At 48.9% G+C, this 25,152-nt stretch overlaps 1 protein-coding gene across 1 annotated transcript; it reads right to left on the bottom strand.

Annotated features, from left to right (window-relative positions):
• Window positions 1-683: 683 nt before the first annotated feature.
• MAPK7 (mitogen-activated protein kinase 7) lies at window positions 684-21,818 on the bottom strand. The gene is made up of 7 exons (XM_073635553.1): window positions 21,681-21,818; window positions 16,066-16,285; window positions 15,816-15,981; window positions 12,959-14,145; window positions 7,142-8,085; window positions 6,721-6,848; window positions 684-4,878 (listed from the first exon to the last, which is right to left on the bottom strand). Exons 2-7 carry the CDS (start codon window positions 16,277-16,279, stop codon window positions 4,725-4,727), a joined length of 2,793 nt encoding a protein of 930 aa, XP_073491654.1. The 5' UTR covers window positions 16,280-16,285; window positions 21,681-21,818; the 3' UTR covers window positions 684-4,724.
• Between the last annotated feature and the right edge of the window lie 3,334 nt (window positions 21,819-25,152).

Genomic DNA, 25,152 nt, shown 5'->3' with positions numbered 1-25,152 from the left:
CGGGCATTCAGAAGCTGTAGAAGGGAGGGGATCGGTTCATCTACATGCCACCACCCCTCCTTTCCAGGTATACTGGGGGCTTTACAGGCCCCCTGGAGCATGGGGCTGGGTCGCAATTGTGACCCCTGCAACCCCTGTAGGTACGCCCCTGCAGTAGTGGAACATCTGACTGTAGCGCAAGAGGTGTTTTATTCTAATATGGGTAGCCAATGGAAGACATTGGCCTTGTTCGTGTCTACAACAAAAAAGGTCACAACCTCTGATTTTTGAACAGCGGCCTGTAAAAAAAAAAAAAAAAAAACTTTGAAGATTTTTAGTGTGTAGTTAAGAAAATGAAGAATAAAAAGTAAAAGAAAAAAAATGAAGATTGTGGGGCTGTAGCTCAGCATCAGAGCAACTGACTGAAGATCAAGAGGCCCACAAATCATATTATAGAAAATATTGTTGGGGTCATGGTGGTGTTGGAAGGGAAAGGTCACATCCTTTGAACACCAGCCTGCAATCATGGAAGGTAGGGGGTGGTCTAGAAGGGTGTAAATGTTTGGCAATGAAAAATCAGATTTTATAAAATGAGTGGATTGTGTCTAACTACACCGATTACATTGATTGAATATACATGTCAATATACAGATATTGCTTGAAAAAAAAAAAAAGTAATTTCACAAAAAGACTCCACTAGATAAATAAATATAAATTTTATTAACAATAACTGAAAACATTGCAGTGTCGGAAACAGGAGCACCACTGTAGTTTTAGGCCTGCTTTATACTTGAGTCTGGTAAAAAATAGGCAACTGAGCCACAGTTTTACTTTCCCCCAACCATCCCCCTTAAAGTGGTTGCAAAGGCAGAGGTTTGTTTTTTTTTTTAATTCAGTCTCTGCATTGAGGTTAAAGAAAAAAAAAGTTTTGTGTTCAGCTTCCCAAATACTTACCTGAGCCCGATCTCAATCCAGCGCTGTGCTTCTCCCTCCTTACTGGACATGGAGGCAGCCATTGGCTCCTGCTGTTGTCAATCACAGCCTGTAAGGAGACAGCAGGGGGCGGGGCTGATCAATAAATACACAGAGCCTGGCTCAGGATCAAACCCACACGAGTGCCTCCATAGCAAGCGCTTGTTATGGGGGCACTCAGAAGGGGGGGGGGGGGGAGAGCCAGGAGTGCCAGCAAGGGACCACAGAAGAGAAGGATCGGGGCTGCTCTGTGCAATACTATTTCACAGAACAGGTAAGTTAAACATTTTTGTTATTTAAAAAAAAAAAATGACCATTACAATCACTTTAACCCAGGGGTCTCAAACTGGCGGCCCTCCAGCTGTTGCGAAACTACAAGTCCCATGAGGCATTGCAAGGATGACCGTTACAAGCGCGACTCCCACAGGCAGAGGCATGATGGGACTTGTAGTTCCGCAACACCTGGAGGTTCGCCAGTTTGAGACCCCCTGCTTTAACCTAACACAGTGGGGATGATTTACTAAAAACTGGAGAGTGCAAAATCTGGTTCAGGTCTGCATAGAAAGATCAGCTTCCAGGTGTGTCTTTTTTTTTTTTGTTGTCAAAGCCTAATTGAACAAACTGAAGTTAGAAGCTGATTGGCTACCATGCACAGCTGCAGGGCCGGGACAAGGGATGGGCAGGAGGGACGGCAGCCCTGGGCGCAGTGATTTACTGTATGGATGGGGGCGCCAGTGAGCTCATTCTGATACAAGGCAATCTGACAAGCGGATGACTGCTGGGTGTAGCATCCCCTAAGCTCACTTATAATGAAGGGGAGTGCAGTTTGGCTTCTTTGCCCTGGGCACTGGATGACCTTGTCCCGGCACTGCACAGCTGCACCAGGTTTTGCACTCTCCAGTTTGAGTAAACCAACCCGAGTGGCCTGATAGTGTTATACAGATGTCGTGGTCACGGAACAAAATATACCCCCCTGTCCCTTTCAGGGGGCGGTACCTCTGCCTAACACAACCCATTCAAGTGAATGGGGCGGCACCGTAACTGTATGCAATACAGTTGCAGTGATGCAAACTTACAGGGTTAAAACAGGCAGTGAAGGGGCTATAAAACGCCAGTTAGTTTAACCCCCTGGTGCGGGCAACACGCAAATATTCGGCCTTTTCGGCGCCTGGTCCGTGGTGCAGAAAGGCCGCATATTTGCGTGAAAATGCGGTCAATACAGCTGTGCCCTGCACGCTCCTGGCACAGTAACTGGCGCCTAACCGACAGCTCCCTAGCCCAAGCAGTTTTCGGATCATGTGACCGCCCTGACAGGCCAATCACAGCGGTGACGTGATCTTAAGCCCCGCCTCCCGGCAACCTAAACCTCTTTAAGGGCCCGAGAGGTGCTGGTGTGAAGAGGATACTCGCCCTCTGAAACTCTGCCGCAAGTGTAAACGAGCCCTTAAAGTATCTGTAGTATATAATTCTCTGCCATATGGCCTTGTAGATTCAGCCCTAAAGAGGTTCTTTAGTCTCCCCCTGCTCCCCCCCCAAAAAAAAAATTAAAAGTTAGCAGCTAAAAATACAATAGCTGTCGACTTTTAATAAAAGGACACTTACCTGTGCAGGGATCCGGAGCTGCCCTCACCCAGGCTGGTTCTTCACTGGTTTTTTGGGGTCCCCAGCGCCACCATGATAACTGTGGGAAGCCGGCTGTGACTCCTCCACACTGTGAATAAGGGAAAAAAAGGTGTACTATAACAGTAAAACGAGGTCCGTTCTCTTTATTTGCTATCTGTAGAACCTTGACTTTATCCTGAAGAAGCCCAACGGTGAAACGCGTAGATACACAAGGGCTCACTGCACATTATGTATCAGTATACAGGATTTTTAATTTTTCTGTATTGTTCTATTCATGTTGTGTATTTTTTAATAGTGTTTATTCTCATACCTCTTCGTTGTTTCCTATGCCTTTAAAGTCCGACCTAGGTTGACTGTTATAGTACACCTTTTTTTCCCTTATTCATTCCCTCAATTTACGGATGTGGCTATGTGAGTGCATTCCTTTTCTGTTCATTATTACTCCACACTGTGAAGGCGTGAGCCATGCTGCGCCCTGCGAATGGTCCCACAGCCTTCTGGGACCTGTGATGTGCCCCAAGAGGCTCCTGGTAGGGACTTCGATCACCTAGGCAATCTGGGCAGAAATGGGAGCAGGTACCTGTCAAAATCAGGTACCCCCCCCCCCAGGAAAAAAAAATCTTCAAAAGTTGAAGGGAGGTGGTGGAGGAGGCAGAGATGCAGAACTTCCCTTTAGGGGTGAAGTTCTGCTTTAAGCACTTCCATAGGCTTTACAGCTGTTGACATTCTGGGGTTGATTTACTAAAATTGGAGAATGCAAAATCTGGTGCCGCTCTGCATAGAAACCAATCAGCTGGCAGGTTTTGTTGTCAAAGCTTCATTGAAGAAGCTGAAGTTAGAAGCCGATTGGCTCCCATGCACAGCTGCACCAGATTCTGCACTCTCCAGTTTTAGTAAATCAACCTCTATGGGGTCTATTTAAAAAATGTTGCTGTGCGAATCCCTCAGCAGTCTTAATCCCCGGAATGTGTCCAATGTGTGTATTCTCTATGATCGTCAGCTCCACCTGGTGACCATAATGCGGTATAACAGGTCGTGGTATTTCAGGAAAATACTGCATCATGGCCACTAGATGGAGCTGATGATCCTAGGAAATACACACATTAGACACATTATGGGGATTATTCAGGACAGATGTGCGAGTGCTTTTTATAAAAAAAAAAAAAAAAGTTTTCAGGTAGGTGGACAATTCCTCGAATTCAAGTGCACATACAGATTTCTAGGCACGTTGAGAAGTTTTGAAGGCTTTTATCCATGTTCACCGGTTCAGGTGGCTCAGTGCACCTTGGTCATAAGATATCGAAGGGGACCGGTCACTCATACATGATAAAAGCAGTGGTCAACGTTGTAAGTCTCTTCCTCTATAGGGCCCTCAGTGAAGCTCAAACATGTGTAAATGACAGGTGCTCCACGCAGCAGACAAACCCATATAGGTGAGGGGGTCACCGGAGTGTGCGGTAATCCCATGACTTGGTGCACACACACGCAGAGCAGTGCACGGTGCTGCAGCTCCTGGATCTGCTATGGTAGAAGAGCTGACTTCCTGAAGACCCAAGTGATACGTAACCTGGAGTGTGAGACGATGGGTGCGCTCCTGATCCTCGTCATATTTCATCCTCTATTGTCTTTCCATGCAAAAATAAGTCTGTACACAAGCATAGACCTCCAATAATAGTCCAGATCTGGCTCCTGGAGACTACGGGGCCTTCACCTACCAAGTGTGTCTGGAAGAAGAACTGCCAGTGTTGTCCAGAGAAATACCAGCTGAAATCAGGCTTGAAGTGGGGGGAGCAGCTTTTTAATATGGGTGGGATGTGGAAGTACCTAGGTTACCCTACAGGAGGGAAGGACTCAGGGTGGTGCCACCAGTGTGGTGATGACTACTAAGGGGCCATCGAACTTACAGGAGGCACTCCAGGACTATGAAGAGAAAAGAAGATGAGTGATTTCAGTTGGGTGTTAATGACCGGTTCCTTCTAGTCTTTAGCCATCCCTTATTTTAATAACTGCAAGTTGCCCTTTAAGTCCTCCTTTGGTCAGTGTTCATAGATCTGACTGGTAGCCAGGAGCAGATCAGACAGTTCTCCTATCAGACATACAGGATAAGTCAAGGTTCTGTCCCTCCACGGAGACCTTCGTCCTGCGTGTCCTCAGCTGTCTTGGAGGTCGGGAATGTCGGAGAGGATCATGGGAGATCCCAGCTGCAGGTCTTCCTGGAGGGCGGTCAGGTCTGCGGGATTCATGCGATGAACCTCCAGCCAATCGGCTAAGAGTGATGCTGAAAGAGGGGCGGAGTCTACCAGGCTGAAAGAGACATAGACGAGGTGTCAAGAAACAGGCCCACAAATGTGGATGAATAAATCCCCGACATGTCAAATTATATAATAACAGGGACCCATTGAACAGTACCAGGCCCTGATGAAATGGGGACCCACTGGACAGTACCAAACCCTGATGAAGAGGGACCCACTGGACAGTACCAAGCCCTAATAAAAGGGGGATCCACTGGACAGTACCAAGCCTTGATAAAGGGGGACCCACTGGACAGTACCAAGCCTTGATAAAAGGGGGACCCACTGAACAGTACCAAACCCTAATAAAAGGGGGACCCACTGAACAGTACCAAGCCCTGATGAAGGGGGACCCACTGAACAGTACCAAGCCCTGATGAAGGGGGACCCACTGAAGAGTACCAAGCCCTGATGAAGGGGGACCCACTGAACAGTACCAAGCCCTGATGAAGGGGGACCCACTGAACAGTACCAAGCCCTGATGAAGGGGGACCCACTGGATAGTACCAAGCCCTAATAAAATGGAGACCCACTGAACAGTACCAAGCCCTGATGAAGGGGGACCCACTGAACAGTACCAAGCCCTAATAAAAGGGGGACCCACTGAACAGTACCAAGCCCTGATGAAAGGGGGACCCACTGGACAGTACCAAGCCCTGATGAAGGGGGACCCACTGGACAGTACCAAGCCCTGATGAAGGGGGACCCACTGGACAGTACCAAGCCCTAATAAAAGGGAGACCCACTGAACAGTACCAAGTCCTGATGAAGGGGGACCCACTGGACAGTACCAAACCCTAATAAAAGGGGGACCCACTGAACAGTACCAAGCCCTGATGAAAGGGGACCCACTGGATAGTACCAAGCCCTGATAAAGGGGGACCCACTGGACAGTACCAAGCCCTGATGAAAGGGGACCCACTGGATAGTACCAAGCCCTGATAAAGGGGGACCCACTGGACAGTACCAAGCCCTGATGAAAGGGGACCCACTGGATAGTACCAAGCCCTGATAAAGGGGGACCCACTGGACAGTACCAAGCCCTAATAAAAGGGGGACCCACTGGACAGTACCAAGCCCTGATGAAAGGGGGATCCACTGGACAGTACCAAGCCCTAATAAAAGGGGGACCCACTGGACAGTACCAAACCCTGATGAAGGGGGACCCACTGAACATTACCAAGCCCTAATGAAAGGGGGACCCACTCCCACTGAACAGTACCAAGCCCTGATAAAGGGAGACCAACTGGACAGTACCAAGTCCTGATGAAGGGGACCCACTGGACAGTACCAAGCCCTGATGCAGGGGGACCAACTGGACAGTACCAAGCCCTGATAAAGGGGGGCCAACTGGACAGTACCCAGCCCTGATGAAGGGGGGCCAACTGGACAGTACCAAGCCCTGATGAAGGGGGACCCACTGGACAGTACCAAGCCCTGATGAAGGGGGACCCACTGGACAGTACCAAGCCCTAATGAAAGGGGGACCCACTCCCACTGGACAATACCAAGCCCTGATGAAGGGGGACCCACTGGACAGTACCAAGCCCTAATGAAAGGGGGACCCACTCCCACTGGACAATACCAAGCCCTGATGAAGGGGGACCCACTGGACAGCACCAAGCCCTGATGAAGGGGGACCTATTGGACAGTACCAAGCCCTAATGAAAGGAGACCCACTGGACACTACCAAGCCTTAATGAAAGGGGGAACCACTGAACAATACCAAGCCCTGATAAAAGGGAGACCCACTGAACAGTACCAAGCCCTGATGAAGGTAAATCCATTGAAGGGGACTGAGCCCTGATGAAGGGGGAACCACTAATCCCTTCCAAACCCTAAATAACCATCTTACCTCTCACGGCTCTCTGATGCCATATCGAAGGACTGGTTCAGGAACTCCTCAAGATCGAAGCCCAATCCGTACCCAGCACCACTTCCTTTTGGTGTGACAGAGAAGACAGGGGGCAGGACATCCTCTACCTGGGAGTGTTCAGGGAAAATCAGTAGAAAAAAAATTGTGTTTGAAAAACTGCTGCACAAATACCACATGGCATAAAAAACTGCAAAACCCCCTGTTTTATTCTCTAGGGCCTCTGTTTAAAAAATATATCATGTTTGGGAGTTAGAAGTAATTTTATAGCACAAAATATTGATTTTTAAATGTAAACAAGAAGTATCAGAACTGGCCTAGTCTTGACTGGTAAGCCGCAATATATCACATTTCTTGGGTTTAGGTTTAGTGTTCTGAGGGACGCATTGATTGACGCTCCTACCTGAGACTTTGAGAACTGTTGGGTCACCAGGTTGATATCTGGAGAGATGGAGGTCGAGGGGTCGGTTGAGTTGAAGGTGGTGGGTCGGAGAGGTGTCAGATCTTGAGGCTTGGGCTCTTCTTGAACGCGACAATCCACCCCACCGGGGAACGCTATTCCAGGGATTTGCGTTGGTTGCTCAATGTCAGTGGGGTTGCGTAGGAAGAGCGCGGGATCCACAGCGATGGAATTCCGCTTCCCGTCTCCTGTGTCGGCCGCTGGCCAGCTTTCTTGATGCCTCCATGTTGGGTTGATTCTGGCCTGAGCAGAGAAAGCCCCAGGAAGAACGTGCCCACTGGAAATAAATTTGACATCTGGGGGAAGCTGGCTGGCGATTGGAGGAGCCACTGGCTTCACTTGGGGAGCCAGCACCACAGGGGCAATCTGGAAGGGTGCTGGGGTGGGTGGCACATAATGGAGAAGGTTGGGCACAGGGCAGGGGTTCAGGCACCTTGGAATAAACTGGATATTTGGTGCGACAGTGGGAGCTGAAATGGTTCCATTCTGCTGGCATCGGACCTCAGGAACTGGATTGAGATTGGCCATGCCAAACACTGTCTGTTGGGGAAGGGGCGGAGTCATGGTGCCCATGTCTGGACATGGAGCTGGTTTTGGCACGGTTGGGGTTGGGTTAGTGGGAGGAGGGGCCAGCTGGGGAAGCGGCTGTTGCTGCGTCTGGTCAATCATCCGTGTCCACCGTTCCAAAAGGTTCTTGTCATTTTCGCTCAAAATCAACCCGCCGAATCCGTCTGCTTTCTCACGCCGCTCCTTCTCTTTCTGCTTCTTTTCCTTCTCCCGGGCACGCTCATGCCGTCGCCTCCTCTTCTCCTCCCTTTCACGCTGTCGCTCCTGTGCCGTGATTGGCTTCTTTAATTCAGGGGTTTCAGGAATGGAACTGGGGGCATCTACGGGAGAGACACGAGGACAAGAATTAGGAACAACAGATGCTTACATTATTGGTGTAAAGATACAGGATTGGGGTTTGTGCCCTTATCATTGGGGTGCCTCTAGTAAGCCAGGCTTCATCCAGTTGTGTAACTAGAACCTTCAGGGCCCTGGTGCAAGAAACCATGAAGGGCCCCCTGACCCAATGGTCCCAGGGCCCTTTCCTCTGAGCACAGGCACCTTCTCACTGATCCTGTGGTCCTTTACTCCTGTCACAGGGCCCTTTTTTATGGTCCAGCAGTGGGACCCTTTCCTGCTATCTTGGGGCCCCCCCACGGTGGCAGTAAGCCAGGGCCGGTCACAAGTGTGCCCTTTGCAACGCTGGTAGTTCCGCCACTGTCTCACCTCCAATGATCACACACAGGGTTCACCTCCACCGATCGCACGCAAGGGGCTCACCTCCAATGATCGCACGCAAGGGGCTCACCCCCACCGATCGCACGCACGGGACTCACCCCCCACCGATCGCACGCACGGGACTCACCCCCCACCGATCGCACGCACGGGACTCACCCCCCACCGATCGCACGCACGGGACTCACCCCCCACCGATCGCACGCACGGGGCTCACCTCCACCGATTGCACGCACGGGGCTCACCCTCACCAATTGCACGCACGGGGCTCACCCTCACCAATTGCAAGCACAGGACTCACCCCCCACTGATCGCACGCACGGGGCTCACAGCCACCGATCGCACGCACGGGGCTCACAGCCACCGATCGCACGCACGGGGCTCACAGCCACCGATCGCACGCACGGGGCTCACAGCCACCGATCGCACGCACGGGGCTCACAGCCACCGATCGCACGCACGGGGCTCACAGCCACCGATCGCACGCACGGGGCTCACCTCCACCGTTCGCACGCAAAGGACTCACCATCACCCTAAGCTCTAAGTGTTTTTGCGTACTGTGTTAGGTGCTTTTACTAAGGGATGTGATGGATTTTCTTCCCTGCTTTGCAGAGAAAGAAAATCCGTTACATCCCCCCCTGTCAGGACGGAGCTCTGCTTTGTTTACATAGGCAGAGCTCCATCGAGCCTCTCTCCTCACCAATTAGTGAGTGCCTGCGGACATCCATTGGCCGGCACCCACTGATTGGATTCTGCTCTGACTAATTTATTCTTCTCCTCAGTCTTCAAGAGTGAATCGGGGGGCTTCAGTAACCAAAACTGCAGTGTTTATCCTCATGACACAACACAGGAAGCACCTACATGGTTAACAGAGGACGGAATTAAAATTAGACTTGAGAAACTTAACATTAATAAATCACCGGGACCAGATGGCTTGCATCCGAGGGTACTTAGGGAACTCAGTCAGGTGATTGCCAGACCGTTGTTCCTAATTTTTACAGACAGTCTATTGACTGGAATGGTACCAGCTGATTGGAGAAAAGCCAATGTAGCACCAATATTTAAAAAGGGCCCAAAAAACATCCCTGGGAATTACAGACCAGTTAGCCTAACATCAATAGTATGTAAACTCTTGGAGGGGATGATAAGGGACTATATACAAGATTTTAGTAATTAAGAACGGCATCATTAGCAGTAATCAGCATGGATTCATGAAGAATCGTTCTTGCCAAACCAATCTATTAACCTTCTTTGAGGAGGTGAGTTGCCATCTAGATAAAGGAAAGCCCGTAGACGTGGTGTATCTGGATTTTGCAAAAGCATTTGACACAGTTCCCTATAAACGTTTACTGTACAAAATAAGGTCCGTTGGCATGGACCATAGGGTGAGTACATGGATTGAAAATTGGCTACAAGGGCGTGTTCAGAGGGTGGTGATAAATGGGGAGTACTCGGAATGGTCAGGGGTGGGTAGTGGGGTTCCCCAGGGTTCTGTGCTGGGACCAATCCTATTTAATTTGTTCATAAACGATCTGGAGGATGGGATAAACCGTTCAATCTCTGTATTTGCAGACGATACTAAGCTAAGCAGGGCAATAACTTCTCCGCAGGATGTGGAAATCTTGCAAAAAGATCTGAACAAATTAATGGGGTGGGCGACTACATGGCAAATGAGGTTCAATGTAGAAAAATGTAAAATAATGCATTTGGGTGGAAAAAATATGAATGCAATCTATACACTGGGGGGAGAACCTCTGGGGGAATCTAGGATGGAAAAGGACCTGGGGGTCCTAGTAGATGATAGGCTCAGCAATGGCATGCAATGCCAAGCTGCTGCTAATAAAGCAAACAGAATATTGGCATGCATTAAAAGGGGGATCAACTCCAGAGATAAAACGATAATTCTCCCGCTCTACAAGACTCTGGTCCGGCCGCACCTGGAGTATGCTGTCCAGTTCTGGGCACCAGTACTCAGGAGGGACGTACTGGAAATGGAGCGACTACAAAGAAGGGCAACAAAGCTAATAAAGGGTCTGGAGGATCTTAGTTATGAGGAAAGGTTGCGAGCACTGAACTTATTCTCTCTGGAGAAGAGACGCTTGAGAGGGGATATGATTTCAATTTACAAATACTGTACTGGTGACCCCACAATAGGGATAAAACTTTTTCGCAGAAAAGAGTTTAATAAGACTCGTGGCCACTCATTACAATTAGAAGAAAAGAGGTTTAACCTTAAACTACGTAGAGGGTTCTTTACTGTAAGAGCGGCAAGGATGTGGAATTTCCTTCCACAGGCGGTGGTCTCAGCGGGGAGCATTGATAGCTTCAAGAAACTATTAGATAATCACCTGAATGACTGCAACATAGAGGGATATATAATGTAATACTGACACATAATCACGCACATAGGTTGGACTTGATGGACTTGTGTCTTTTTTCAACCTCACCTACTATGTATCTATGTAACTACTATGTAATCACAGCAGAAGTGGCGTTTCGGCGGGAGTGCTGAATTTCGTATATGTGTGTATGTATATGTATATTATATATATATATATATATATATATATATATATACACACGTAAAAGCCAGTAAATTAGAATATTTTGAAAAACTTGATTTATTTCAGTAATTGCATTCAAAAGGTGTAACTTGTACATTATATTTATTCATTGCACACAGACTGATGCATTCAAATGTTTATTTCATTTAATTTTGATGATTTGAAGTGGCAAAAATGAAAATCCAAAATTCCGTGTGTCACAAAATTAGAATATTGTGTAAGGGTTAAATTTTGAAGACACCTGGTGCCACAAACTAATCAGCTGATTAACTCAAAACACCTGCAAAGGGCTTTAAATGGTCTCTCAGTCCAGTTCTGAAGCCTACACAAACATGGGGAAGACTTCAGATTTGACAGCTGTCCAAAAGGCGACCATCGACACATTGCACAAGGAGGGAAAGACACAAAAGGTTATTGCTGAAGAGGCTGGCTGTTCTCAGAGCTCTGTGTCCAAACACATTAATAGAGAGGCAAAGGGAAGGAAAAACTGTGGTCAGAAAAAGTGTACAAGCGATAGGGATCACCGCGCCCTAGTCAAGATTGTGAAAAAAAACCCATTCAAAAATGTGGGGGAGATTCACAAGGAGTGGACAGCTGCTGGAGTCCGTGCTTCAAGATCCACCACCAAGAGACGCTTGAAAGACATGGGTTTCAACTGCCGCATACCTCGTGTCAAGCCACTGTTGACCAAGAAACAGCGCGAAAAGCGTCTCACCTGGGCTAAGGAAAAAAAGAGCTGGACTGCTGCTGAGTGGTCCAAAGTCATGTTTTCTGACGAAAGCAAATTTTGCATTTCCTTTGGAAATCGAGGTCCCAGAGTCTGGAGGAAGACAGGAGAGGCACAGGATCCACGTTGCCTGAAGTCTAGTGTAAAGTTTCCACCATCAGTGATGGTTTGGGGTGCCATGTCATCTGCTGGTGTCGGTCCACTCTGTTTCCTGAGATCCAGGGTCAACGCAGCCGTCTACCAGCAAGTTTTAGAGCACTTCATGCTTCCTGCTGCTGACCTGCTCTATGGAGATGGAGATTTCAGGTTCCAACAGGACTTGGCGCCTGCACACAGCGCAAAATCTACCCGTGCCTGGTTTACGGACCATGGTATTTCTGTTCTAAATTGGCCAGCCAACTCCCCTGACCTTAGCCCCATAGAAAATCTGTGGGGTATTGTGAAAAGGAAGATGCAGAATGCCAGACCCAACAACGCAGAAGAGTTGAAGGCCACTATCAGAGCAACCTGGGCTCTCATAACACCTGAGCAGTGCCAGAAACTCATCGACTCCATGCCACGCCGCATTAATGCAGTAATTGAGGCAAAAGGAGCTCCAACCAAGTATTGAGTATTGTACATGCTCATATTTTTCATTTTCATACTTTTCAGTTGGCCAACATTTCTAAAAAATCCCTTTTTTGTATTAGCCTTAAGTAATATTCGAATTTTGTGACACACGGAATTTTGGATTTTCATTTGTTGCCACTTCAAATCATCAAAATTAAATGAAATAAACATTTGAATGCATCAGTCTGTGTGCAATGAATAAATATAATGTACAAGTTACACCTTTTGAATGCAATTACTGAAATAAATCAAGTTTTTCAAAATATTCTAATTTACTGGCTTTTACCTGTATATATATACACACACACACACACCCCTACACACATGTGATCCAGTAAATCCACTATAGGGCAGTTGGGATGTGGTTAAACATAGTGTACGGTTCTGTTTGGATAGGCTCTGTTTACAAACACTGCATCTTACAATAAAACAGTGTACAGGCTTGTGTGGATAGGCTTTGTTTACAAACACTGCATTGTGCATTTGACTGTAGCACAAAGAGAAGCAGGTCTGACAGGCCTTCAAGGGGTAATCCACACAACAAGAATAAAACCAACACTTGAATTTCCTTTAGCTCACCTTTGGATTTGTTGCGGAGGGCTGACTTCAGTAGAGCAGCTTTCAGTGCCGCCTTGGTGTCGTCAGAAATAGCGCCCTCTCTCTTTGGCACTGGCTCGGGATCAGTCTTAATCGTTGGAGCCTCCTCTTTCACCTCCGCACTTTCTCTCGTTGGCACAACGTCTCCAATCTCCGAGGGAGAGGTCAGGTCGATGGTTTCCGGCTTCACGGGAGCTCTTGGTGACTCCATGGGGAAATCGACTCTTTCCCTGGCGGAGTTGGCACTTGGCATATCCACGTCAAACCCTTGAGGGGGCGGCGGGAGCGGCGGTGACTGAAAGTCATCTGATCCAATGACGTGGTCGGTCACCGGGCCCTCATCTGCTGGTTTCAGGACAGGTTTAAAGCTGATCTGCCGTCGGATGCCCTCCCTCCTCTGGTGGAAGCCGTCTATCTCAGCCACAATGGCCTCTTTGATCTGCTCTTTGGTCAGGATCTGCTTGTCAAAGTCAAAGTCAAACGCTGGCACACATTCTGGTTCGTCGTCCGGGTCGTGGTACTTGGATAGAAAAGGGTGCCGCAGGGCTTCGCACACGGATATCCGCTCACGCGGGTCAAACCGCAACATTTTGGAGAGCAGATCCAAGGACTTTCTGTCTCCTTGAGGGTACAGGCTCGTCCAGGGCACCGGCTGGCGAGAGGGCAAGCTCTGGATGTACGCTCGGACCCTCTCTGCTCCGATGGCTCGGATCACCTGGCTGGATGGTGTTCCAAGCACCGTCATGATGAGCTGAAGCTGGTGGATATAGTTCTTGCCAGGGAAGATCTGTTTGCGGCCCAGCATTTCGGCAAAGATGCAGCCCACGGACCACATGTCGATGGCCTGAGTGTACTCGTGGAGCGACAGCATGAGCTCCGGGGCGCGGTACCAGCGGGTGGCCACATACTCCGTCATGAAGTATTTGTACTCGTCAGGCTTGGTGCAAAGTCCTCGGGCCATGCCAAAGTCGCCAATCTTCAGCTCACAGTTCTCATTGATCAGAAGGTTACTTGGCTTCAGGTCGCGGTGGAGAACGTTTGCCGAGTGGATGTATTTTAGACCCCTCAACAGCTGGTACAGGAAGTAGCGGGCGTGTTCTAAGGTCAGGGGCTGCGAGGAGTGGATGATCTGGTGAAGATCACTCTCCATGAGATCCAGCACCACGTACCTGAAGATCAGAAGAAAAAAGAAATACTTTAAGAGCAGTAAAAATGTTCAACAGTCTTCCATCAGAGCTGGTTGTAGTGAACTGAACAGGCCAGGGTGGGCTTTCTGCTTTGAAAATGGAGCTGAAAAAGGCCAACATGATATCACATACATAGTCCAGGCACTGTATATCCTCCGTGCCCAACACACAGCATGTAGACCGTGTGCAGTCTACCAACTCTCTCTGTATGGTCGGTCACATCCTAGGCATGATTAACCCCCTGCTGGGCACCAATGCAGAGTGGCTGTGGGATGACGGGTGTTGGGACGCTTCCTACACCTGGCACTGCCAATACAGTCAGGCACAAGTTTACTCCGCCCAACAGTAGAAGTATAGACCTGACCCAACGTCATCAGAGAGTGAGCAGCTCTGGAGTATGTCATCTGGTAAGTAAACAATGAGTGGAAATGGAGAGCTCTCTATCCCCCCCTCACCTAGAAATGAAGAGCTCTCTATCCCCCCCTCACCTAGAAATGAAGAGCTCTCTACCCCCCCCCCCCCCCTCACCTAGGAATGGAGAGCTTTCTATCCCCCCCCTTTTCACCTAGGAATGGAGAGCTCTCTATCCCCCCTCACCCAGGAATGGAGAACTCTCTATCCCCCCTCACCTAGCAATGGAGAGCTCTCTATCCCCCCTCACCTAGCAATGGAGAGCTCTCTATCCCCCCTCACCTAGCAATGGAGAGCTCTCTATCCCCCCTCACCTAACAATGGAGAGCTCTCTATCCCCCCTCACCTAGCAATGGAGAGCTCTCTATCCCCCCTCACCTAGGAATGGAGAGCTCTCTCTCTCTATCCCCCCTCATCTAGGAATAGAGAGCTCTCTCTCTATCCCCCCTCACCTAGGAATAGAGAGCTCTCTATCCCCCCTCACCTAGGAATAGAGAGCTCTCTATCCCCCCTCACCTAGGAATAGAGAGCTCTCTATCCCCCCTCACCTAGGAATGGAGAGCTCTCTCTCTATCCCCCCTCACCTAGGAATGGAGAGCTCTCTCTCTCTATCCCCCCTCCCCTAGGAATGGAGAGCTCTCTCTCTCTATCCCCCCTCACCTAGGAATGGAGATCTCTCTCTCTCTATCCCCCCTCACCTAGGAATGGAGATCTCTCTCTCTATCCCCCCTCACCTAGTAATAGAGAGCTCTCTATCCCCCCTCACCTAGGAATGGAGAGCTCTCTCTCTATCCCCCCTCCCCTAGGAATGGAGAGCTCTCTCTCTATCCCCCCTCCCCTAGGAATGGAGAGCTCTCTCTCTATCCCCCCTCCCCTAGGAATGGAGAGCTCTCTATCCCCCTCCCCTAGGAATGGAGAGCTCTCTCTATCCCCCCTCACCTAGGAATGGAGAGCTCTCTCTATCCCCCCTCACCTAGGAATGGAGAGCTCTCTATCCCCCCTCACCTAGGAATGGAGAGCTCTCTCTCTATCCCCCTCCCCTAGGAATGGAGAGCTCTCTCTCTATCCCCCTCCCCTAGGAATGGAGAGCTCTCTATCCCCCTCACCTAGGAATGGAGAGCTCTCTATCCCCCCTCACCTAGGAATGGAGAGCTCTCTATCCCCCCTCACCTAGGAATGGAGAGCTCTCTCTATCCCCCCTCCCCCCCGCAGGAGAAGAAAAAGAAATGAGCGGTTCTTACACAGATTTGAATTCAGTATAAGGCACAGACGGCTTCAGGATGTCTTTGATGGCGATGACGTTGTCATGTTTGAAGTGCTTCAGAATCTTCAGTTCTCGTAACGTTCGCTTGGCGTGAGTCACCACATCGAAGGCGTTGGGGATCTTCTTAATGGCGACCTTCTGACCTGCAGAGGAACGGGAACATATATACCATACCATATAATGTAGATTTTACATATATATTAAACGCAGTATAAAATCATGGTTACCGGTGCCCTTCCTGCGAGCAGACGACACCACGCCATAAGCTCCGGTGCCGATCGTCTCGATGATCTCGTATTCATCTCCCACATCGAAGGTGATGTCGAAGGAGCGCTCTTTCAGGATGGCGTGGTTCTTGGCCGCGGTGGACGTGCAGTGAGACTCCTCCAGCTTGGATGGCTCTCTGTCCTGCGCAGGATTTCCGGATTTCTTCTCCGCCATGGCTGCCTGCAAGAAGAAGAAGAGTGAGAAGAGTGAGAAGAGTCGGGAATGGGAAGAACAGGGAACACCAACCGGCACAACCCCGGTGTGTGTGTACAGATCCTCTAGTTTTGCACAGTATATATTTTTTTTAAAACACATGGTTTATATTCTTTACACCCCCGATGAAAAAACATGAGGGTTTACAGCCCCTTTAAATGTTGCTTTTGCACGTGATCTCCGAGCGTTTTTCTGCATGGGAAAACGTGTGTCTGCTCGCACTTTTTTGAGGTGTCATAACAAAGAATGGCAATGCACGCTCTACCACCTTTTTTTTTTTTCTTGCGTGTTACGTGAATACGTTTAATTTTGCAAACATTTCCAAAACGCTCCGGCGTGATTGGGGCTTTAGAGGCCGCTTTGCGTTTTTAATCGGTGAGTGACGTCACCGCCCTGCCTCTCCACCTTGTCCAATCAGAGAAAAGTGTCCATTGATTGACGAAAATGCAAATCGTTTTAACCTTTGAGCCACAGGTTAGACACTAGAGGGTCTTTTTATTAAAAAAAATAAAAAAAATTGCAGTGCTGTTTGTCTGTGAAAGTGCATGTATGTTCATTCTGAGGCTAAATCAAATGTTCTTTAGGCTTTTGTCTCTTCCGTTTGAATGGTCTTCAAATACAATGGACAGTAGTAAAGACGGGTCCATTGATAATGAACATAGTGTGACTGCGGATAATACCGCATTATGGCCACTAGATGGAGCTGAGGATCCGAGCAGATAAATACACCTTGGTAAGAAAAGATACAATGTAACAGTTTTGTAAAATGCTGGAGGAAAGTAGCCAATCAATGGGAATCCTATCGTAGTAATTGTTACATTTGTTTGCCGATTCCCTCCAGTGTCCTCTACATTGTATCTCTTCTCACCAAGGTGCCTTTATTTCCTATGGTCTCCAGCGCCATCGGGTGGCCATATTTAAGCACAGGAGAGAATGGAGCATTTGATTTGCCCCATCCTCAGAGCAGCCGGGTACTTCCCTGAACACAGAATTTGATTGGACGAAGAGCTGTGCAAAATATTTTATAAAGACACCCATTCAATCCATGGGAGTGAGGACATCTTGTGGTGAAAAAAGGGTACTACAAGGGAGCATTGCAGCTGTAATCTCTTCCTATTTAAATATCTCCCTGTCCAGGAAGAGGCGATGAAGAGAACCTGTCACCACATTTCCAGCACCCGCTAATCACATTCTTACCGTCTCTACACACAATGCATTTCTATCGTACCCCCCCCCCCCGTACTACCAATCTGAGGGTGTATCCCCATTATATACCCCCCAGTGAGGGCGTACCCCCATTATATACCCCCCAGTGAGGGTGTACCTCAATGATATACCCCCAGTGAGGGTGTACCTCCATTATATACCCCCAGTGAGGGTGTACCCCCATTATATACCCCCAGTGAGGGTGTACCCCCATTATATACCCCCCAGTGAGGGTGTACCTCAATTATATGCCCCCAGTGAGGGTGTACCCCCATTATATACCCCCCAGTGAGGGTGTACCCCCATTATATACCCCCAGTGAGGGCGTACCCTCATTATATACCCCCAGTGAGGGCGTACCCTCATTATATACCCCCAGTGAGGGCGTACCCTCATTATATACCCCCAGTGAGGGCGTACCCTCATTATATACCCCCAGTGAGGGTGTACCTCCATTATATACCCCCCAGTGAGTGTGTACCTCCGTTACATACCCCCCCAGTGAGGGTGTACCCCCATTATATACCCCCCCAGTGAGGGTGTACGCCCATTATATACCCCCAGTGAGGGTGTATGCCCATTTTTTACCCCCAGTGAGGGTGTACCCCCATTATATACCCCCAGTGAGGGTGTATCCCCATTATATACCCCCAGTGAGGGTGTACATCCATTATATACCCCCCAGTGAGGGTGTACCCCCATTATATACCCCCAGTGAGGGTGTACCCCTATTATATACCCCCAGTGAGGGTGTACCCCCATTATATACCCCCAGTGAGGGTGTACCCCTATTATATACCCCCCCAGTGAGGGTGTACCTCCATTATATACCCCCCAGTGAGGGTGTACCTCCATTATATACCCCCCCAGTGAGGGTGTACCTCCATTATATACCCCCCAGTGAGGGTGTACCCCTATTATATACCCCCCAGTGAGGGTGTACCTCCATTATATACCCCCCAGTGAGGGTGTACCCCTATTATATACCCCCAGTGAGGGTGTACCTCCATTATATACCCCCATAAGGGTGTACCCCCATTATATACCCCCCAGTGAGGGTGTACCTCAATGATATACCCCCAGTGAGGGTGTACCTCCATTATATACCCCCAGTGAGGGTGTACCCCCATTATATACCCCCCAGTGAGGGTGTACCTCCATTATATACCCCCCAGTGAGGGTGTACCTCAATTATATGCCCCCAGTGAGGGTGTACCCCCATTATATACCCCCCAGTGAGGGTGTACCCCCATTATATACCCCCAGTGAGGGTGTACCCCCATTATATACCCCCAGTGAGGGTGTACCCCCATTATATACCCCCAGTGAGGGCGTACCCCCATTATATACCCCCAGTGAGGGCGTACCCTCATTATATACCCCCAGTGAGGGCGTACCCTCATTATATACCCCCAGTGAGGGCGTACCCTCATTATATACCCCCAGTGAGGGTGTACCTCCATTATATACCCCCCAGTGAGTGTGTACCTCCGTTACATACCCCCCCAGTGAGGGTGTACGCCCATTATATACCCCCAGTGAGGGTGTATGCCCATTTTTTACCCCCAGTGAGGGTGTACCCCCATTATATACCCCCAGTGAGGGTGTACATCCATTATATACCCCCCAGTGAGGGTGTACCCCCATTATATACCCCCAGTGAGGGTGTACCCCTATTATATACCCCCCAGTGAGGGTGTACCCCCATTATATACCCCCCAGTGAGGGTGTACCCCCATTATATACCCCCAGTGAGGGCGTACCCCCATTATATACCCCCAGTGAGGGCGTACCCCCATTATATACCCCCAGTGAGGGCGTACCCTCATTATATACCCCCAGTGAGGGCGTACCCTCATTATATACCCCCAGTGAGGGCGTACCCTCATTATATACCCCCAGTGAGGGTGTACCTCCATTATATACCCCCCAGTGAGTGTGTATCTCCGTTACATACCCCCCCAGTGAGGGTGTACGCCCATTATATACCCCCAGTGAGGGTGTATGCCCATTTTTTACCCCCAGTGAGGGTGTACCCCCATTATATACCCCCAGTGAGGGTGTACCTCCATTATATACCCCCAGTAAGGGTGTACCCCCATTATATACCCCCAGTGAGGGTGTACATCCATTATATACCCCCCAGTGAGGGTGTACCCCCATTATATACCCCCAGTGAGGGTGTACCCCTATTATATACCCCCAGTGAGGGTGTACCCCTATTATATACCCCCAGTGAGGGTGTACCCCCATTATATACCCCCAGTGAGGGTGTACCCCTATTATATACCCCCCCAGTGAGGGTGTACCTCCATTATATACCCCCCAGTGAGGGTGTACCTCCATTATATACCCCCCCAGTGAGGGTGTACCTCCATTATATACCCCCCAGTGAGGGTGTACCCCTATTATATACCCCCCAGTGAGGGTGTACCTCCATTATATACCCCCCAGTGAGGGTGTACCTCCATTATATACCCCCCAGTGAGGGTGTACCCCTATTATATACCCCCAGTGAGGGTGTACCTCCATTATATACCCCCAGTAAGGGTGTACCCCCATTATATACCCCCCAGTGAGGGTGTACCCCCATTATATACCCCCAGTGAGGGTGTACCCCTATTATATACCCCCAGTGAGGGTGTACCCCCATTATATACCCCCAGTGAGGGTGTACCCCTATTATATACTCCCCCAGTGAGGGTGTACCTCCATTATATACCCCCCAGTGAGGGTGTACCTCCATTATATACCCCCCAGTGAGGGTGTACCTCCATTATATACCCCCAGTGAGGGTGTACCCCTATTATATACCCCCCAGTGAGGGTGTACCTCCATTATATACCCCCCAGTGAGGGTGTACCTCCATTATATACCCCCCAGTGAGGGTGTACCCCTATTATATACCCCCAGTGAGGGTGTACCTCCATTATATACCCCCAGTGAGGGTGTACCTCCATTATATACCCCCCAGTGAGGGTGTACCTCCATTATATACCCCCCAGTGAGGGTGTACCCCTATTATATACCCCCAGTGAGGGTGTACCTCCATTATATACCCCCAGTAAGGGTGTACCCCTATTATATACCCCCAGTGAGGGTGTACCTCCATTATATACCCCCCAGTGAGGGTGTACCTCCATTATATACCCCCCAGTGAGGGTGTACCCCTATTATATACCCCCAGTGAGGGTGTACCCCCATTATATACCCCCAGTGAGGGTGTACCCCTATTATATACCCCCAGTGAGGGTGTACCCCCATTATATACCCCCAGTGAGGGTGTACCCCCATTATATACCCCCCAGTGAGGGTGTACCCCTATTATATACCCCCAGTGAGGGTGTACCCCTATTATATACCCCCAGTGAGGGTGTACCCCCATTATATACCCCCAGTGAGGGTGTACCCCCTATTATATACCCCCAGTGAGGGTGTACCCCCATTATATACCCCCAGTGAGGGTGTACCCCCATTATATACCCCCCAGTGAGGGTGTACCCCTATTATATACCCCCAGTGAGGGTGTACCCCTATTATATACCCCCAGTGAGGGTGTACCCCCATTATATACCCCCCAGTGAGGGTGTACCCCCATTATATACCCCCCAGTGAGGGTGTACCCCTATTATATACCCCCAGTGAGGGTGTACCCCCATTATATACCCCCCCAGTGAGGGTGTACCCCTATTATATACCCCCAGTGAGGGTGTACCCCCATTATATACCCCCCAGTGAGGGTGTACCCCTATTATATACCCCCAGTGAGGGTGTACCCCCATTATATACCCCCCCAGTGAGGGTGTACCCCCATTATATACCCCCCAGTGAGGGTGTACCCCCATTATATACCCCCCAGTGAGGGTGTACCCCTATTATATACCCCCAGTGAGGGTGTACCCCCATTATATACCCCCCCAGTGAGGGTGTACCCCTATTATATACCCCCAGTGAGGGTGTACCTCCATTATATACCCCCAGTGAGGGTGTACCTCCGTTATATACTATTTTCTATCCTCAGTGAAGGGGACTGCACAGTTCGTACCTCTGTACACAGACAGTGTAACCGGAGACCAGCCCTCACACCCCCGGACCTACACCCCCCACCACCCCACACGGAAGAGTCGGGCACAGCGGCCCCTTTAAGAGAACTCACCCAGCGGCCGAGCCGCCGCAGGACCCGGATGTGCGGCGGAGACTGGAGGGCGGGGCCAGAGTCACCGCTGTCCACAGAACACCAAGCGCCTCCACCAATCAGAGGGCGGGGAGAACGCCGAGCGACGGAGGGAAGAGAAGAGAGCGTAGGGAGGCGTGTCTTGTCTCCAGGTAACGGGGGAGGCCGGGCCCGCCCATTATTGGGAAACATCTCGGACACAGAGGGGGCGCGGCACTATGGCACACAGAGGGCGGAGCCAGGCTAGAGGGGTGTGGCGATGGGCGGGGCCTCTATGGCGCTCTGCTTGTCCCTCGGCCACGTGGTCTGATGTCTCTTCCAGCGTGTGAGATCCGGGGGCGGGGCCAGAGGGGTCACCGGATGGGCTGATTGGCTGATTCCTCTGGCTCTGTGTCCCCCTTTTCATGGCAGACCTGGAGATGATGTAATCCCAAAAAAAAAAAATCCGAGTCTGAGACAATGAACGACCACCACATTCACATGACATCAGATCGGGCCTGATACTGCACAGATCTACTGGAGATCGTATAGTGTATGGGGGACCTACAGGAGATTGTACAATCAGATTGTATAGTATTTAGTCAGCCCAAAGCACCGCACACACCATACAATCTGATTGTACAATCCCATGTAGGGTCCCAATACAATCTGATTATATAATCGCATGTAGGTTCCCCATACACCATACAATCTGATTGTACAATCTCCCTTAAGGTTCATGCACGCCGTATTCTTGTAGATGGCTGAAAATAGAATGCTGTAAATGCTGCGTTTTTTGCGCTCGGATTGAATGCGTTCCATTGGCCAGAATATCCGCCCCATTGTGTCTCTTGGCCCTTTTTATTGCACCGATGTCCGAGGCTCCAATCACACGCAGGCGTTCGGAATCGTGGGCCAAATCGCAGCGGAACGCATCGGAGACGCCATGACTTCTAAAGACCCCCTTTTCACACTCAGACCGGCCGATCGCCAGCGGTAACACGCCGATCGCTTTAGTGGCGATTTACGGGCTTTATACCTTCCCCCGGGGCTTGTAGGTGCAGAGAAGGAAACGTAGAAAATGCTGCATTTTTTTTTCCTGCCCCGGAATGTACCGGAATGTACCGGAATGTACCGGAGCGCACCGAACAACCCCCCCCACACGTTTCTGGATGCCCCTCCCCCCTCCTCATTGATACTTTGTATAGTAAGAATTTGTTACATTGTATAGAGTTTTGGATGCCCCTCCCCCTTCTCATTGATACTTTGTATAGTAAGAATTTGTTACATTGTATAGAGTTTTGGATGCCCCTCCCCCCTTCTCATTGATACTTTGTATAGTAAGAATTTGTTACATTGTACAGAGTTTTGGATGCCCCTCCCCCCTTCTCATTGATACTTTGTATTTTAGGGATTTGTTTCATTGTATAGAGTTTTGGATGCCCCTCCCCTCCCCCCATTGATACTTTGTATAGTAAGAATTTGTTACATTGTATAGAGTTCTGGATGCCCCCCCCCCCTCCCCCACCATTGATACTTTGGGGGTTGATTTACTAAAGGCAAATAGACTGAGTACTCTGCAAAGTGCAGTCCCTCCACAGCTTAGTAAATGAGGTAAAGCTTCACTTTTGTAAAGAAGACCCAATCATGTGCAAGGAAAAAAAACAAACAAACAAAAAAAACAAACAGGATTTTTGCTGGCATGTGATTGGATGATAGAAGTCAGCGGAGCTTCTCCTCATTTACCAAGTTCTGGAGCTACTGCTCAGTGCACAGTCTATTTGTGTTTAGTAAGTCCATGAATATATAAATCCTGAATAATAATAATAATAATAAATCCGACCCCCCCCGTGTATCTAAGGATTTGTTACATTGTATACAGTCCTGGATCTTCACACCCCCCCCATTTGACACTTTGGGGTTAATTTACTAAAACTGTAGAGTACAAAATCAATCCAGAGCAGCGGTGCATGGGAGCCAATCAGCTTCCAGGTTTCATTGTCACAGTTTAACTGAACAAGCTGAAGTTAGAAGCTGATTGGCTCCCATGCACAGCTGCTCCACATTCTGCTCTCTCCAGTTCTAGTAAAATCAACCCCAAAGTATCATTGGGGGAGGGGGATCGAGAACTGTATACAATGTAACAAATCCTCAGATACAAAGTATCATTGGGGGGAGGGGGATCCAGAACTGTATACAATGTAACAAATCCTCAGATACAAAGTATCATTGGGGGGAGGGGGATCGAGAACTGTATACAATGTAACAAATCCTCAGATACAAAGTATCATTGGGGGAGGGGGATCGAGAACTGTATACAATGTAACAAATCCTCAGATACAAAGTATCATTGGGGGGAGGGGGATCGAGAACTGTATACAATGTAACAAATCCTCAGATACAAAGTATCATTGGGGGGAGGGGGATCGAGAACTGTATACAATGTAACAAATCCTCAGATACAAAGTATCATTGGGGGGAGGGGGATCGAGAACTGTATACAATGTAACAAATCCTCAGATACAAAGTATCATTGGGGGGAGGGGGATCGAGAACTGTATACAATGTAACAAATCCTCAGATACAAAGTATCATTGGGGGGAGGGGGATCGAGAACTGTATACAATGTAACAAATCCTCAGATACAAAGTATCATTGGGGGGAGGGGGATCGAGAACTGTATACAATGTAACAAATCCTCAGATACAAAGTATCATTGGGGGGAGGGGGATCGAGAACTGTATACAATGTAACAAATCCTCAGATACAAAGTATCATTGGGGGGGGGGGAGATCTATAATTCTATACAATGTAACAAATCCTCAGATTATTATTTTTTATTATTATTATACAGGATTTATATAGCGCCAACAATTTACGCAGCGCTTTACAATATAAAAGGGAAACAAAGATACAGATACAAAGATACAAAGTATCATTGGGGGGAGATCTAGAATTCTATACAATGTAACAAATCCTCAAATCCTCAGATACAAAGTTGAATGTATAGACTTCTGGATGTTTGTGTATTGATACTTTATATTGTAAAGATTTGTTACATTGTATAGAATTCTGGATCTCCCCTCCCCCCCATGATAATTTGTATTCTAAGGATTTTGTTACATTGTATACAGTTCTGGATCCCCCCACCCCCCACCATTGATACTTTGGGATTGATTCACTAACACTGCAGTGTGCAAAATCTGATGCAGTTGTGCATGGCAGCCAATCAGCTTCCAGGTTTCATTGTCAAAGCTTTACTGAAGGTAGAAGCTGATTGGCTCCCACGCAGAGCTGCACCAAATTTTGCTCTCTCCAGTTTTAGTAAAATAAACCCCAAAGTATCATTGGGGAGGGGGATCCAGAACTGTATACAATGTAACAAATCCTCAGATACAAAGTATCATTGAGGGGAAGATCTAGAATTCTATACAATGTAACAAATCCTTAGAAAACAAAAGAAGTTGAATTTATT

Source organism: Aquarana catesbeiana, linkage group LG06 (genome assembly GCF_042186555.1).
Source record: "Aquarana catesbeiana isolate 2022-GZ linkage group LG06, ASM4218655v1, whole genome shotgun sequence".
Classification (NCBI taxonomy): Eukaryota; Metazoa; Chordata; class Amphibia; order Anura; family Ranidae; genus Aquarana; species Aquarana catesbeiana.
This window is presented reverse-complemented; position numbering and strand designations above follow the sequence as displayed.